The sequence below is a fragment of the Mustelus asterias genome, chromosome 13 (assembly GCF_964213995.1).
Source record: "Mustelus asterias chromosome 13, sMusAst1.hap1.1, whole genome shotgun sequence".
NCBI lineage: Eukaryota > Metazoa > Chordata > Chondrichthyes > Carcharhiniformes > Triakidae > Mustelus > Mustelus asterias.
The window spans coordinates 79,240,413-79,256,636 of NC_135813.1; the positions used below are offsets into that span (position 1 = coordinate 79,240,413).

At 41.9% G+C, this 16,224-nt stretch overlaps 1 protein-coding gene across 16 annotated transcripts in view; it reads left to right on the forward strand.

Moving 5' to 3' along the window:
- The window catches only part of clip1a (CAP-GLY domain containing linker protein 1a), a 159,344-nt gene that overhangs the window by 24,030 nt on the left and 119,090 nt on the right, over nucleotides 1–16,224 (forward strand). For all 16 annotated transcript variants that reach the window (XM_078227070.1, XM_078227064.1, XM_078227066.1 and 13 more), the window contains exon 2: nucleotides 6,969–7,163. In XM_078227070.1, the coding sequence (XP_078083196.1) occupies nucleotides 7,067–7,163 (97 nt within the window). In that variant the 5' untranslated portion in view covers nucleotides 6,969–7,066. The remainder of the gene's footprint in view (nucleotides 1–6,968; nucleotides 7,164–16,224) is intronic.

Genomic DNA, 16,224 nt, shown 5'->3' on the forward strand with positions numbered 1-16,224 from the left:
CTCTGTCCCAAACATGCTGTGCTAGTCGTCCACATGAAAACTCAGCTACAAAGACTCATGGGCTCACTGCCATGCCTGTAACATGTTCTACCTGACTATAAACATCAGAAAACATGGTCATAGACAACGTGCCTCTGTCCCAGATCATAGTAAATGACACCCCACAGGAAGTGGTTAGCAAATTCTGCTACCTTGGGTCCACAGTGAAGGGCAATTTGTCTCTTCCTGCAGACCTCGATACACGTGTAACGAAAGCAGCTACCACCTTTAGTCGACTTGTGAAATATGCATGGGACAATACAAAACTGAACATTAGGACAAAGCTGATGGTTTATAAGGCCTGTGTTCTCAGCACCTTAATGAGTGGCTGTGAAACATAAGTGACTTACAGAAAATTATGATTATGGCAGTCCTCTCAAAGGTAGAGTCCTCAAGTCTGCTTGCACTAGTCACAGTAAGAAGTCTCACAACACCAGGTTAAAGTCCAACAGGTTTATTTGGTAGCAAAAGCCACTTGCTTTCCTTGGCTTTTGCTACCAAATAAACCTGCTGGACTTTAACCTGGTGTTGTGAAACTTTTTACTGTGTTTATTACCCCAGTTCAACGCCGGCATCTCCACATCATGCACTAGTCAAACAGGGAGCTTCAGTGGATTAGGCACATTCACAGATGAATGACGGTCGCGTATGGATCTTCTCTTTGGTGAGGTAAACCGGAGACCGGTGAGGCGCCCAATACTCCATTTCAAAGATGCTTGCAAGCGTGACATGAAGATCCTAAATATTGACTATTGGCAGTCAGCTGGCAAAAGAGGAAAATGCGGACACTTCCTGTGGGCTGACATGCACTAACACGAAAACCAGTGGCAACAGCAGCTTGGCACCAGATGCCAACATCAAAAAACAACAAGCCATGACATAACTTGGCAAGCTTCACGTTTGGCATTTGTGACAGAACCTGCCTTTCAAAGATTGGCCTTCACAGCCAATGGCAAAGGTGCACCAAGTGAAGAGACACCACCTAAATGGATTGTTTGCTGCATTTCCATGTAAGGGAAGCATTTCCATGTAAGGGAAGGATGCCAACATGCAATCTTACTCCTCACCTTGTGAGGGAGATGAGGAGTTGGTAAACAGGTGAAGTTGGTTGGACTGAGCGAGAGGCACGATCTTGATGAACTTGAGGTTGTGATTATCTCTGACTACCACATTTGTGTGTGTCAAGTATGACTGAAACTATTTGTGAGTTTTCCCTTTGACTCCCATTGATTTCCATTTTGCTAGGACTCCTTATCCTACTGCGTCAAAGGCTGCCTTGATATTAAGTGCAGTTACACTTTATTTCTGGTATTCGGTGCTCATGTTCACACCTAAAACTCTGCCAGAACAATTAGGTGATTTAAGATATTTTCCAATTAAGGCTTTCTTTGGAAAACTAGTTTGTTTATAGAGTTGCTATACAAACTACTATATATTATATTTTGTCTCAAAAAAATGTTAGACGCAACCTACCCTCTACCCCAATCAGTTCAAATATTTTGAATGACTCAGTCACTGTCCTTATTTATAGACTCCAATAGCTTCTCGCGACAGATGTTATGTTAACAGGTCTATCATTTCTTGGTTTCTCTCTCTCACCTTCTTAAATGCTGTCTTTGGTGCAATAAGATAACCAGCTATTTGTAACTATTGGCATCAGTGCGCACTTCCAAATGAGTAAGGGAACTGTTTATCTACTGCTGATATATTTACTCTGTACCCAGGCAACCTGACTACCAGAAAAGCAATTGCTCTTTAAACATGCCTGTCTCAATGAATGTTTCCTGGGTAACCTGACCAGTCTGTAGTATCTTGTTAATACTGACTACCTCATACTTTATACTACTTTTATTTTGTGGATCACTGTTGCATTTTTTTCCTCAATTTAATTTAGGAACATTGGCTTCAAATTCAACTAATGAACGTCATTTGTCATATTATGTAATAGATTATTTTTGTTTAGTTGGAGAGTGAGATTTATTTTCAGTTGGTTAGGCATCTCTTAAGCCAGGAGTTTGAATGTTCTCCGATCCAATTACAGTTCTTTGGCATTGGCACAGGGAAGGTAATTAATATTTATATCACCTATATATGCAGTACAGAAAGAGGCCATTCGGCTCATTGTGTCTTTGTCAGCTTTGAAAAAGTTACTCGGCTCAGTTCCCTACAGTTTTGGGAGATCCTTAGTGAGACCTTTTAATAATTGAATGACATATCTGTTTAGTTTGTACTTGGTGTTGTAATAGTTGTACAGTACAATAACTTAACCTCTTTTACCACGGAACATTTCTGAGAAATGCACAATGAAGATTTTGACCAATGGCAATATTATCTTGCCAGATTGCTGGGTCAAGAGTGCTAGTGGAGGTTTGAGAGCAGATGAAACCACCTTTTTCACTGCAGCCCCAGTGTGGTTTAGGATGAAAATGAGGGCTTTAGTTCCAATAATAGAATGTCAGTTTTCTTGGCCAGTAAGGTAAAGTTCATATTGTGCATTCTTGTTGAGATGCATTGAACCCAAGAGCAAATATAAGTATATAACACCCTTGTTAAGGTACAAATAACTTTTGAGTATTTATGTACTGCTTACCCCTTCTAAATGATAGAGAGTTACAGTTTGTGCTAAACAGAGTCTGCAGCTTAAATAATGCTAATTGTATTTTTCTTTTCCTTCTTGGGTAGTCCCTCGGGATCAAGGATGACTTGCTCTCACTCCAATTTGATAGTTTTTGAAATATCTGATTTGTGATGATTAGTGATGAATCTATGCATGTTCTGCAGACTCTGCCATGACTAGGGCAGGTAGTTCTTGAATGGTTGGGTGAATGGATTGCCTGGAGGTTTATGCACTCCCTCCTTTGCCTTGACTTTGCCTCTGCACATTCTCTACAAAGCCTCTTGTTGTATTCAGTGCCTTCCTGATTGAGCTTTCTCCATTTTGGTCGGTTACAAGCCAGAGTATCCCATAGGCGGGTGAGCATGTTTGATCTCTTCCGGGATGTTTCGAGGACATAGTGTCTGCTATCCTTCTGGGAATCTTCTGCTGTGACTGAGTTATAAGTAGAGCAGTTGCTTCAGGGGTCTGATGTCAGGCAAATGAATGATGTCTCGCTCAGTGGAGCTAATTTAGAGTGATTAGTGACTGAATGCTGGGCAAGTTGGACACTGCTGTTGGATCTTGCCACCAGATGTGGAGGCTGTTTGAAGGCACATGTTTATTGCATTGCATGTTTATTCAGTAGTGATCTACAGCAATCTTGTTAAATAGTTGAGTACTGTAATAGAGCTACCAAGTTGTACAGGCCATTGCATAAAGCAAAAAAATCATTTTAAAAAATTAATTATGGGATATGGGCATTGCTGATTAGGCCAGATTTTATTACACATCCCTATTTGCCTTTGGAAAGGTGGTGGTGAGCTGCTGCCTTGAACCACTCCTGAGGTTTAGGCACACCCACACTGTTGTTAGGGAGGGAGTTCCAGGATTTTGACTCAGCGACATGGCCTGACTTGGAGGGGAACACCCAGGTGGTAGTGTTCCCAGGTTTCAGCTGCCCATGTCCTTCCAGATGGTAGCGGTTATGGGTTTTGACAGTGCTTCCTAAGCAGCCTTGGTGGATTCCTGCAGTGCACTTCGTAAATGGTACACATTGTTCATCAGAGTTGGAGGGAGTGACTGTTTGTGGCAGGGTTGCCAATCAAGCAGGCTGCTTGGTCATGGATAGTGTTGAGCTTCTTGACATGTTGAGAGGATTCCATCCAGACATGTTGAGAGGATGCCATCACACTTCTGACTTGTGCCTCCTGGATCGTGGACAAGCTTTGGGGAGTTGGGACGTGAGATACTCGCAACAAGATTCCTGACCTTTGACCTGCTCTTATAGCTGCTTTATTTATATAGCTAGTCCAGTTCAATAGTAACCCCCAGGATTTTGATAGTGAGGGATTCAGCGATGGTAATGCTAATGAATGTCAAGGGATGATGGTTAGATTTTCTCTTGTTGGAAAAGGTCATTGCCTGGCAATTGCATGGCGCGAATGTTACTTGCCATTGCTAGTCCAAGATATTATTTAGGTCTTGCTGCATTTGGGCATGGACTGCTTCGGTATCTGAGGAGTCGTGAATGATGCTGAACATTGTGCAGTCATCAAAAACCCTACTTCTGACCTTATGATGGAATGTAGGTCATTGATCAAGCAGTTAAACATGGTTGGGCCTGGGATGCTATCCTGCGGAACTCCTGCAGTGATATCCTGGAACTGAAATGATTGACCTCCGACTACCACAACCATCTTCCTTTTGTGCCAGGTATGACTTCAACCAACAGAGCCACCCCCCAATTCCCATTGATTCCAGTTTTGCTAGGACTCCTTGATACCATACTTGGTCAAATGTTGCCTTGATGTCAAGTGCAGTGACTCCTCTCACCTCTGGAATTTAGCTCTTTTGTCCATGTTTGAACCAAGGCTGCTGTGAGGTCAGCATGAAGCTTCCTGCTATAAGTGGTGAGGATTGTGCACATTTTGTTTGGTCTGCTTTAATGAGAGCGTCCCGAGTGAACTGTCTCTTGTCTCTCCCAGAAAGAAATGACCATTTATCTTGTGTATCGGGCCGTAGCCTACAACCTCCTCAACAGAGCAAACCACACTTGTGTCCCTGGGGATCTTGCCAATAGAGTGTTAGTCACAAAGCTAAGCGAATATTCAACCATAAAGAGAAATAAATGTATTTAATAGTGGAAATATTTTTGCAGTGTTCAAAATGGACACCAAGATGCAAAATGTGTATTAAACAGTTTATCAGGAAGTGAGTTTATTTAAGTATATTATACAATTCCCGATGGATATTGCAATTCCCATGACACAGTTGAGCCAGTGCCTAATGGGAATGATTTCTTTTTCATTTTCAAAATGTGGGCATCACTGACAAGGCTGCCATTTATTGCCCATCTTTAATTGTCCTGGGAAGACAACTGGCTGCTCAGCCACTTCAGAGGGCAGTCAAGTGTGTCAACCAATTTATAGGCCAGAACAGGTAATGATAGCAGTAGATGGATTTTTTTTTTTACAAAAGTCCAGAAGCTTAATAGTGACTCTCTGACAAATTGAGGGAAAAAAAGCTGAATTCAGATGATCAAACTGTTGCTGTTTGACCGTATTACTCCAGGTCTCTAGATTTCTGAGGTGCCATTAACAGTAACATGCCATTGTGCTCAATTTATCTGAGGTTTTTTTAAAAAAAGCTCTGGGACCACAGGATAAAAACAAAGTGAGCTCACTATACTTTATACAGGCAGTTGTTTTTTAAAGACAGTTTATATTAATGAAATAAACTTTCAATGCTGACTGAACAGAATTGGCAGTTTATTAGATCAGTTGTAATTTTGCCAACACTGGGCTATGACTGAATGCATTAGTCGGTCTTTTTGTGCTGCTGAGTTATTTTGTCGAATTGTTACGCAAGGCCAGTGTGGTTGTGTGAGTTGTATTGATAGAATAACTACAAACAAAATGGTGGATGCAGTGAAATATATATTTCTAAAATTCTTAATGAAATACCTTTAACTTTACACCTGTATACCTGTAACTTTCTGGAGAGATTTGTATGAATGAACTTGTATGAACTTGTATGTACTTGTATGAACCTGTATGAATGTACAACACAGATTACAAAGGATAGTAAATTTGAAATGATGGAGAGGGCAAATAGATGCAGATTCTTTACTGTAATTGATGGGTCTAAAATGAGAGCATAGATAAAAGATTAAATGTAGGATATTTAGACTAGATAAAAAATATCTTTGAGACTGGAATCCGCATCCAAGGTTTATGGTAGAGTCAACGTTCCAATTTGGATTGGATAGTTGGGTGAAGGACAAGAGCAGAAAGACATGTGGAAACTACATGGGCAGATGTAATTCAGAGAATTTTCTTGTGTGGAGGGTAAATACGACATAGACTAGTTGGGTTGTAGTTCTTGTGTCAGCGTTGTAACTTGTATGTTGAGTAACTGAAATCCAAATGTGCCGTTCCTGATGTGGATGCAGTAATCTTGAAAGCACTGCAGGGGTGTGCTGAATTTATGTCTACCTGACTGTTATCGGCTCCCTCAAGTGTTCAAATAATTAATGTTTTGTGAATATTTTAATCTCATTTTGAAAGTGATGCCGTATTCCACATGACCATTGAATTGCCAGGAATGTTAAACAAAGGATATGCTGATTCTTTGAACCAGCAGCACCAATACAGTATTTTCCTTTTCCAGACGGTATAAATCACAGGCTGCTGTGGAGTGTGGTCATTAATAATACATGAGCTCCATGATTTAATCATATGTTACTGTCTTTGTTTTAAAAATGTATAATTATTTACTGGTAACTGCTTTCTGTGTTTTAGGATAAAATGTCACTCTAGGTTTGATATTGCAGTGTATAATTGGGAATGTAAACCATGGATCATGTGCTCATGTTACAAAGACTGATATCTACACAAAATATTTTAATTGATTTTTAAGAAAATAATCCAGCCATAAATTGTGCACTGTTACAAAATCTAAATCTTATTTAAAGCTTCTTCTCTAACTTAGTGAAAAACAACAAAATTAGAAATTCTGATATTGAAAGTGGTAAATAATGAAACCAACCCTGGAAAAAATGGTCATCTTTCAAACGTTTCAGTCTTTTCACAAAAAGGATGCAAGCACAGGGTAATAGGGGAGGACCTCATTGAAGAGTCATTCATAGGAGCTCAGGCATGTGGAAAAGAGCATTGTGCTTTGTCAGGAGGAAGCTGTTTTATGTACTGCTTCCTGCAACAATTCATTCAAATGTTCATTTCATAGCAGCTAAAATATTTTTTTTTCAGTCTGTGTAATATCCTCTCTCCTTCAGGTTTTAAATGATGCACTTGTGTAATATTATCTCTTTCAGGTTTTAAATGATGCACACAATCTAAAAGCAGTGCAGATGATTTGATGATTGGGAAATACTATTTGTGAGACAAAGGCTGAAGGAAGCGAAGAGGAAGGATGAGTCTGCTAAAACCTAGTGGGCTGAAAGCTCCTAGCAAGATTGCCAAGCCAGGCAGCACTGCAGTGAAGCAAGCTGCTTCTGTACAATCATCAAGTAAGTCTTTGGAATCTCCTGTCTAGACTTTATATGTGGTACAAATGGAGGCTAAGATTACCATTTTAAATTTCTTTGTGCAAGATAATGCTTTATCTTTGAATCTTAGAGCAGTGCCTCATTAAATGTACTTGACAGAAATAGGTAATGCATAGTTCTAACATCTCCGTAAGGTCTGTCTGGTTTTAAGCTTTGATTGGTGTAATTGCATTATATGTTATAATACAAATCTAAGGTATTATTTTCTGATATAATCTTGAAAAACTTTTCCATAGCTTGATGAATCAAAATTTCAAAAAAGATAGATCGACCTTTTTAATTGTTGTACGATTGCAATGCTTGTAGTTTGTAGGCTTATTGCAACAATGGAGAACAGCTGAATATCCAATTTGTTCCATGAGTTCTCATAAAATGAGTTATGAAGGCATTTTTTTTCTCTAAAATGACATGGAACAAATTGAATGCTTTCTATGTATTCTATTTCTCTAATGTTGGTTTACAGATTTTTTAAGAAAAGCTTTTGTTTCATTTTTTATTTAACCCTGGCACTATTCCAGTATAGAGCAGACTTTAATACTTAATGTCAACCTTACTCTGTGCCGGTTGCTATTGTGCTCCCACAGTCAACAATTTTGAATTTGTAAAATTTGAATTTCAAATGTTTTTGGAGAATTTTGAGAGAATGGGAAAGAGTATATCTGTTGGAGGAAAAATATCATATGCATTTTTTAGAATATAACGGATGATGAACAGCTCTGGACCTGCGGTGATTAAAATGAATGTAACCAGGTTTGGTGGCAGAGAATCATGATTGAAGATAGGAAGGAACTGGCAATATGTATCAGGGATTACTTTATGTTCTCTATTGGACTCATGACCTCTCTTCTATCTCCATTTTAAATTTAAAAAACAGGTTGGTCAACATTCCTAATAAAATTTTAGTACAGGCGTAAAAGTTGTTTCAGGGTGTTTTGTAAAAAGCATAATTACCTTAAAATGATGCTCAGCTGCTGTGATTGTGTCGCCACCCTTGCATTAAAGCTAAAAAAGTCTTTCTGTATAGAAGAGATCTATATAGCTTTTGTCTTCAGCCTTTATGCTTTTTTCCATTTATAACAAGCGGAATTTCTTCCTTTGTCTACATTCTTCAGTTATTATCTTTTCCTGATAACTGCTGAAAAAGCATTGCAACTGAAGACAGAAACCAGAATAAAGGCAGAGAGGCGATAGAAGTATTTTTAAAAAAAGTTAAGAGAAAGGACTAACTAAACAAAACCAGTTCTGCAAACAGCATTACTTCCCTATATTCCTTCCTGTGTTTTCTATGTCACCTCCCAAAAATGGAGAGTGAAACAAGAAGTCCAGTCTTTGTAAGGTCTTGAGTTTTTGGTTTTAAAGCTGGAAACATCTATTTTAACAAAACAAAATGGAGGAAAAGGGCAAAAGAGAACCATGTAGATTCAGTTATAGTAACATAAAGGTAACCTGGAAAGAACAGCAATCCAAAGCACTTGAGGGGTCAATGATTAATGTTACCCAATGCTGTAATGTGTGGAACATACAGACCAGGATGATGCCAGATTTGGTCTCTGGTTTGTGTTGAGTCAGCAGATCTCAATAAGAATGGTACTAGGGGTATGAGAATTCAGTTGATGGAAGGCGGAAAAAATTCAGTCAGGATCTGGGACCTCTGATAGCTGTCCAGTGATTCCTATCTGAAAGTGCATGTGCTCATGTTGGAGAGCAACACTAATATCTTAGTTGTGATGGTATAAGCTTGTCATTCCCCTACCAGCTTTCTTTAGATCAATCCAATTAATGCCATTCCTTCACACTATTCCTGTATTTCCCTCAAGCACCCATCCAATTTCCTTTTGAAGTCATTCATTGTCTCTGTTTTCAACACACTTGCAGGCCTGAGTTTCTGGTCATTACCAATTGCTTTGTTTTTTAAAAAAATGTTCCTCATATCTCTTTAGCTGCATCTCTTGTCCAAAACCTTAAATCTGTAACCACTAATCCTTGTACTGTCACCTAATGGGCATATGCCATGGTTAACTTTGATATTCATGTCCAAATGAGTTGTGAGCATTGATATTTATACTATGTCTTGGTATGAGCAACATCAGTACATTCCTCTTAAGTGCAGCCAATTGTCTGTAGAATAGCTCCCAATCCTTATGGTTTCATGCAGGATGGGTTTTGCCTATCCCCTATTGATATGGGGAGGGGAAACATCTTGAGAAATAGTCTTCATGAAATAATTTTGTCCGTTTGGTTTTAGTGATTACCTCCAGAGCATTGTAAGTAATGGGTTGGCAATACCTGATGCCCACTTTCCACAGCTATGCTGCATGCGATGCCTTTGCCTCCACACGGTGCCATCCCAACCTCCCTCCACATGCTCCATGTGGTGTTTCCTATCAGGCTTCATAGTGTTTTTCTCACCCCTGTTCCCATGCGGGCACCCCTCGGAGGCTCCATGCAGCCTCTTTACCCTCCCTCAGGCACCAAGCAGCCTCTTGTGCCCCCACACTTGGCTCCATGTGGCCTCTTGGCCCCCCTGCTCCACGTGGCCTTTTCTCCCTTCCTGCTGCATGCAGCCTCTTGCTTCCCCCCCCCCCCCCCCCCCCCCCCCCCCCAAACCACCACCACCACCACCGACCCTCACTGCACGTGGCCTCTTCCTTGCCACCCCCAGTTGCACATGACCTCGGTCGGTTTGTAGATTGCGCCAATCCTGGAGAATAGCGTGCGGGCCTAAAAATCCATTTTGCACCTGGCAGAGATCTGGCACTATGGTTATGCCAAGGGGATCGGAGGCCACTGAAGACCCTGGGTGGCCGGGGGCACAGCCAGGCGATGCCCACCCTGGCACACTGGTGCCCAACCAGCTCCCCCGGCAATGGCGACCGGACTGTTCCAGGGGCAGTGTCGAGGGGGTAGGGCCTGAATGGGGCCATGCAGAGTGAGAACAGAGGGTGGGTTGTGGGGGGGGGGTTTGAATGCAGTCATGATTGGGGGGGAAAATCAGGTCCTGATGGGGGGAGGTCATGGAGGTTGGGTAGGGTGAACAATGGAAGGGGGGGGTGGCGATGTCGGAGATGTGATGGAGGAACATGCAACTGATTTAGGGGGGATGGGAGATCCCGATGTTTGTGGGGTGTTGGAGGTCCCAGTGTCCATGGAGGGCAAGAGGGGGTCTCCTAGTGCACTGAGAGATCAGGGCATCCTTGCAAAATGGCGTCCGAGCACTCAGAAGCTGGGCTCACCAGTGTATCCCCCACCAGCCCAGAACAAGATGACGTCTCGCACCACACCTTGGAACTTTAGCATGTAATGCAGGCTACCACTCTTGTCATGCTGTTGGTCCTCTGGTGAGAATTTAAATTGAAGTTTCATCTACTGGTTCAGACCAATATTACAGATCGATGCTGGTTTTCAAAAACAAGGAAATACAAGGGCGGAAACCAGGGCAAAAAGAGGTCACGAAGTGACAGGATTAAGGAGAATCCGAAGGCATTTTATTCATATGTTAGGAACAAAAGAGTTGTCAGGGAAAAAGTCGGACCTCTCAGGGACAAAGGAGGGGAATTATGCTTAGAACCCAAGGGAATAGGGGAGATCCTAAATGAATACTTTGCATCGCTATTCGCAAAGGAGAGGGACTTGTTGACTGGGAGTGTCTCAGAGGGAGGTGTTGACCTGTTAGAGAGAATCTCCATTACAAGGGAGGAAGTGTTAGGTTTTTTAGGTAACATTAAAACTGACAAATCCCCAGGGCCTGATGGCATCTATCCTAGACTGCTCAGGGAGACAAGAGATGTAATTGCTGGGCCTCTGACGGAAATCTTTGTCTCTTCATTGGGCACAGGTGAGGTCCCTGAGGATTGGAGGATAGCGAATGTGGTACTGTTATTTAAGAAGGGTAGCAGGGATAATCCGGGTAATTATAGGCCAGTGAGCTTGACGTCCGTGGTAGGGAAGTTGTTGGAGAGGATTCTTGGAGACAGGATGTATGCGCATTTAGAACGGAAGAATCTCATTAGTGACAGACAGCATGGTTTTGTAAGAGGGAGGTCGTGCCTTACAAATTTGGTGCAGTTTTTTGAGGAAGTGACAAAAACGGTTGACGAAGGAAGGGCCGTGGATGTCGTCTATATGGATTTCAGTAAAGCATTTGACAAAGTCCCTCATGGCAGGTTGGTTAAGAAGGTTAAGGCTCATGGGATACAAGGAGAGGTGGCTAGATGGGTAGAAAACTGGCTTGGCCACAGGCTTGGCACATTTCCACTCCATCTGACGAAGGAGCAGCGCTCCGAAAGGTAATGGTATTTGCTACCAAATAAACCTGTTGGACTTTAACCTGGTGTTGTTAAAACTCTTACTGTGCTCACCCCAGTCCAACGCCGGCATCTCCACATCTTGGCCACAGGAGACAGAGGGTAGCAGTCGAAGGGTCTTTTTCCGGCTGGAGGTCTGTGACCAGTGGTGTTCCGCAGGGCTCTGTACTGGGACCTCTGCTATTTGTGATATATATAAATGATTTGGAAGGAGGTGTAACTGGTGTTATCAGCAAGTTTGCGGATGACACGAAGATGGCTGGACTTGCGGATAGTGATGAACATTGTCGGACAATACAGCAGGATATCGATAGGCTGGAAAATTGGGCGGAGAAATGGCAGATGGAATTTAATCCAGATAAATGCGAAGTGATGCATTTTGGAAGAACTAATGTAGGGGGGAGTTGTACAGTAAATGGCAGAGCCACCAAGAGTATAGAAACACAGAGGGACCTAGGTGTGCAAGTCCACAAATCCTTGAAGGTGGCAGCACAGGTGGAGAAGGTGGTGAAGAAGGCATATGGTATGCTTGCCTTTATAGGACGGGGTATAGAGTATAAAAGCTGGAGTCTGATGTTGCAGCTGTATAGAACGCTGGTTAGGCCACATTTGGAGTACTGCGTCCAGTTCTGGTCGCCGCACTACCAGAAGGACGTGGAGGCTTTGGAGAGAGTGCAGAGAAGGTTTACCAGGATGTTGCCTGGTATGGAGGGTCTTAGCTATGAGGAGAGATTGGGTAAACTGGGCTTGTTCTCCCTGGAAAGACGGAGAATGAGGGGAGACCTAATAGCGGTGTACAATATTATGCAGGGAATCATAGAATCATAGAATCCTACAGTGCAGAAAGAGGCCATTCGGCCCATCGAGTCTGCACCAACCGCAATCCAATCCACGCCCTATCCACATATCCCTACATATTTACCCACTAACCCCTCTAACCTATGCATCTCTGGACACTAAGGGGCAATTTAGAATGGTCAATCAACCTAGCCAGCACATCTTTAGACTGTGGGAGGAAACCGGAGCACCCGGAGGAAACCCACGCAGACACAGGGAGAATGTGCAAACTCCACTCAGACAGCGACCCGAGCCGGGATTCGAACCCAGGTCCCTGGAGCTGTGAAGCAGCAGTGCTAACCACTGTGCTACCGTGCCGAAGGTAGGGTGAACACTGGGAAGCTTTTTCCCAGGTCGGAGGTGATGATCACGAGGGGTCACGGGCTCAAGGTGAGAGGGGCGAGGTATAACTCAGATATCAGATGGATGTATTTTACACAGAGAGTGGTGGGGGCCTGGAATGCGCTGCCAAGTAGGGTGGTGGAGGCAGACACGCTGGCATCATTTAAGACTTACCTGGATAGTCACATGAGCAGTCTGGGAATGGAGGGATACAAACGAATGGTCTAGTTGGACCAATGAGCGGCACAGGCTTGGAGGGCCGAAGGGCCTGTTTCCTGTGCTGTACTGTTCTTTGTTCTCACCCCAAGCCAACATTGTCTAAACTAATAATGCTACAAAAAATAAATAGATTTATCCCAACATTTAGACAGTTTCTGTTTGTGGGCATTGGCACAGAATGATTTTCTTTACAAAATAAGTGTTGCAATTTAAAAGTAATTTGTGCAACACTTTGAGATATCTTCTCTAAATGCATGCTGAAGAATTGTTATAAAGGTCTCCTTTGGGTTATACCGAAAATGGTAAAATCAGCCGCTTATGTCAAACTTGATAAATACTAATTGCATTTGAAGCTGAAAACTTCCAAAACTTATTTTCACCCAATGCTATTCAGGCATCTAATAGTTAGCATTGCAAAGCACACTCAGCATCTTCTAAAAATTGTTTGATCTAAGCAATCATTTTGCTAATGAGATGAACTTGCATTTCATTTCATGTCTTTAAGAAGTTGTAATGATCTCCAAAGAGACCGATAACTTTTAAAAAGCAATGTTAATTTCCCAGTGACCAAGTCAAAGGATCACATGACAAGATTTCAAGTTTTACTATTACAAACACTAAAATCAACATCAACCAAACATTACTTAGACAGTCAATGCACTAAACTACAGAAAATATATTTGCTTCTTAACACAACCAAAAAAAACTACGCCAAGTTTATACTTTACACTACATTTGCTGGAGAAATGTAGCCTTATGTTTAAACTCCCAAGCTCTTTCCAGCTTTAACAGGGTCTCTTCTCCCTGCCCCCAAGGTGATTCTCCCAATGTCCCTTTAACCAGGTCCCCTTCTCTCAACTCTTGAAGCATAATCAAATGGATTTCCAGTAGCAAGGTACATCAGGTCATTCTGTGGTCTTTAACTCTTCACAAGCTTTGTTTTTTCAAACAAGGAATCCAGCCACACCAGCACTCTGGTTGATGATTAAAACCCAAAATCGGTCCTTTTTTTTCTCTCCCATCTCCAAAATCTCGTGGTCTGACTGATTCGGAGTCTTGACAGTATGGCCACTTGCCTCCTTTCCATGTGTTAACATTTGCACCAGACTTTGAATAAGTTTCAATTTGTATTTTTGACTCCATAACAAGCAGCTCACATGGGCTTGTCTCCAAGCAGACTTAGTAATTAAACTTCTACAAACTACAACATTTTATGTTTAAAAGTTAAACGTTTTACCTTAAATTGAAGGTGACAGTTTAAAACAGAATTATTTTATAAAGTCTAGTGATCATAACACAGTCCCAAAGTACTTCACAAACAAAGTATTACATTTGAAGTGTTGTCATGTTGTTTAATTTTGCAAGCAAATGTGCAAGCTAATTTCTACATAGGGTGACAGAAATGGCACGAGATAAATTTCTGGTTAATTTGTTTTAATGGCTTTAGTGCAGGGACCAAGAACTATAGGCTCTTTATGGGATCTAGGTAGGCAGATGAAACCTGAGTTTAACATCAAAGACTGCTGGATAATTCAACAGCCACTCAATGTTGCTTTTAATGGTCTAGACCCCATGGTCTGGAATTTTCCTCTGAAACTTAACATTCTCTAAGACCAGGCTTGTCCGGCCTCCAGCCTACAGGCCAAATGTGGCCCCTGAGGCATGTGGATCCAGTCCATCATATATTTGAACTCAGCCATTGAAGTTTCCTTGGATAGAAAATGCTGCAAGCCTGATCATCCAACGACTGGCTGGTTTCTCCTTGGCTTGGCTGTTGATAGACTCACTGGTAAGCCCATCAACAGCCAATGCAGGGAAGAGCCAACCTGTGATTGGACAAGCAACACACAGTCAGTTGCCAGGTAAGTTTTAATTCTTGGTTTCAACATGAGCGATAGGCACGTACAGCATGAAGCAGCTGCATCGGCCCGAGGTGGGAATGATCTGATGTGGCCGAGTCGGACCTCGGGAGGGGGTCTTTACTTCAACTTAGTCCAGGGTGGGAGGAGATGGTCATATTGCATGGGCCAGACCTCAGGAGGGTGAAGTTATGGCAAACCCACGAAGATGCGATGGGCTTGGGAAGGTCAAGAGGGGTTGTGTGCGTGTGAACATGTACGTTACAGAGAGAGAGAGACTAACTATGTGTGGCACTGAAAATGGGTGTGCATGTGGGGCATTGAGTAGGAGAGAGTGAGTGAACCTTACTCTCCCTACCCTACACCAAAATATACACATGCACCCGCTCACAGTAGGCAAGGGTGAATGAGTGAGCACGCCAAGATTGTGTGCGAGCTGAACATGCGCACACTGAACCCTCTCCCCTGGTCAATTTTATTAATTACTCTTTTTAACTTCTCAAATTAATGCTGCGACATTGCTTTACGTTCGCTCAGCATGTTTTTTATTTTCTTAATACTTCAAACCTTCAGTTTATTGTTGTGCCAAATGTTATCTTTCTGAAATTTGTTCATTAGCCTCTTGAGTGAGAGAAAAATGTGCATTTGTTGTTTCTGAAGCATCAGCCTGGTTTAGGTGCTAAAAGTCCTGGAATGTGGCTTCGATTCTCAAATTTCTGGCTGCAAGGCGAAACGTAATATTGCTGAGCCAAGCTGATGAGAACACTGTAATTTGTATGGTAAAGTTCATTGAAAAAAACTCATTTCTGCTTTTTTGAAATCCATAATCTGACTGAAAGCAGTACTGTTGCCCTTCGACCTTTCCCATTGGTGTTTTTATTCAGAAAGACTCCCAAGTCTTTTTGTCATTATTTTTCCACTAGCTAACATAGGGTAAGAAACTTTACATTATTGGACGTTTAACATTATTGAAGATTCTTGAACGTGGAGTAATGAAGTTTCATTGTAGATGTACAGTATCATTTTAAATATGGAAAGTATTTATTCTCTCTCATTGTGAGTTTATTAATCTCAATCAAGGTGATGGTGGGGAGACAACAATTTGACTCAGTAACTCTGGATTAGGGAAAGGAAAATTTGCCAGGATTGCTTGTCCTTTGATTTGATTTATTGTTGTCACATGTATTGATATACAATGAAAACTATTGTTTCTTGCACGGTATACAGACAAAGCATACCGTTCATAGAGTACATGGGGGAGAAGGAAAGGAGAGGGTGCAGAGTGTAGTGTTACAGTCATGGCTAGAGTGTACAGAAAGATCAACTTAATATAAGATAGGTCCATTCAAAAGTCTGGTGGCAATAGGGAGGAAGCTGTTCTTGAGTCGGTTGGTACATGATCTCAGACATTTGTATCTTTTTTCTGATGGAAGAAGGTGAAAGAGAGTATGTCCGGGGTGC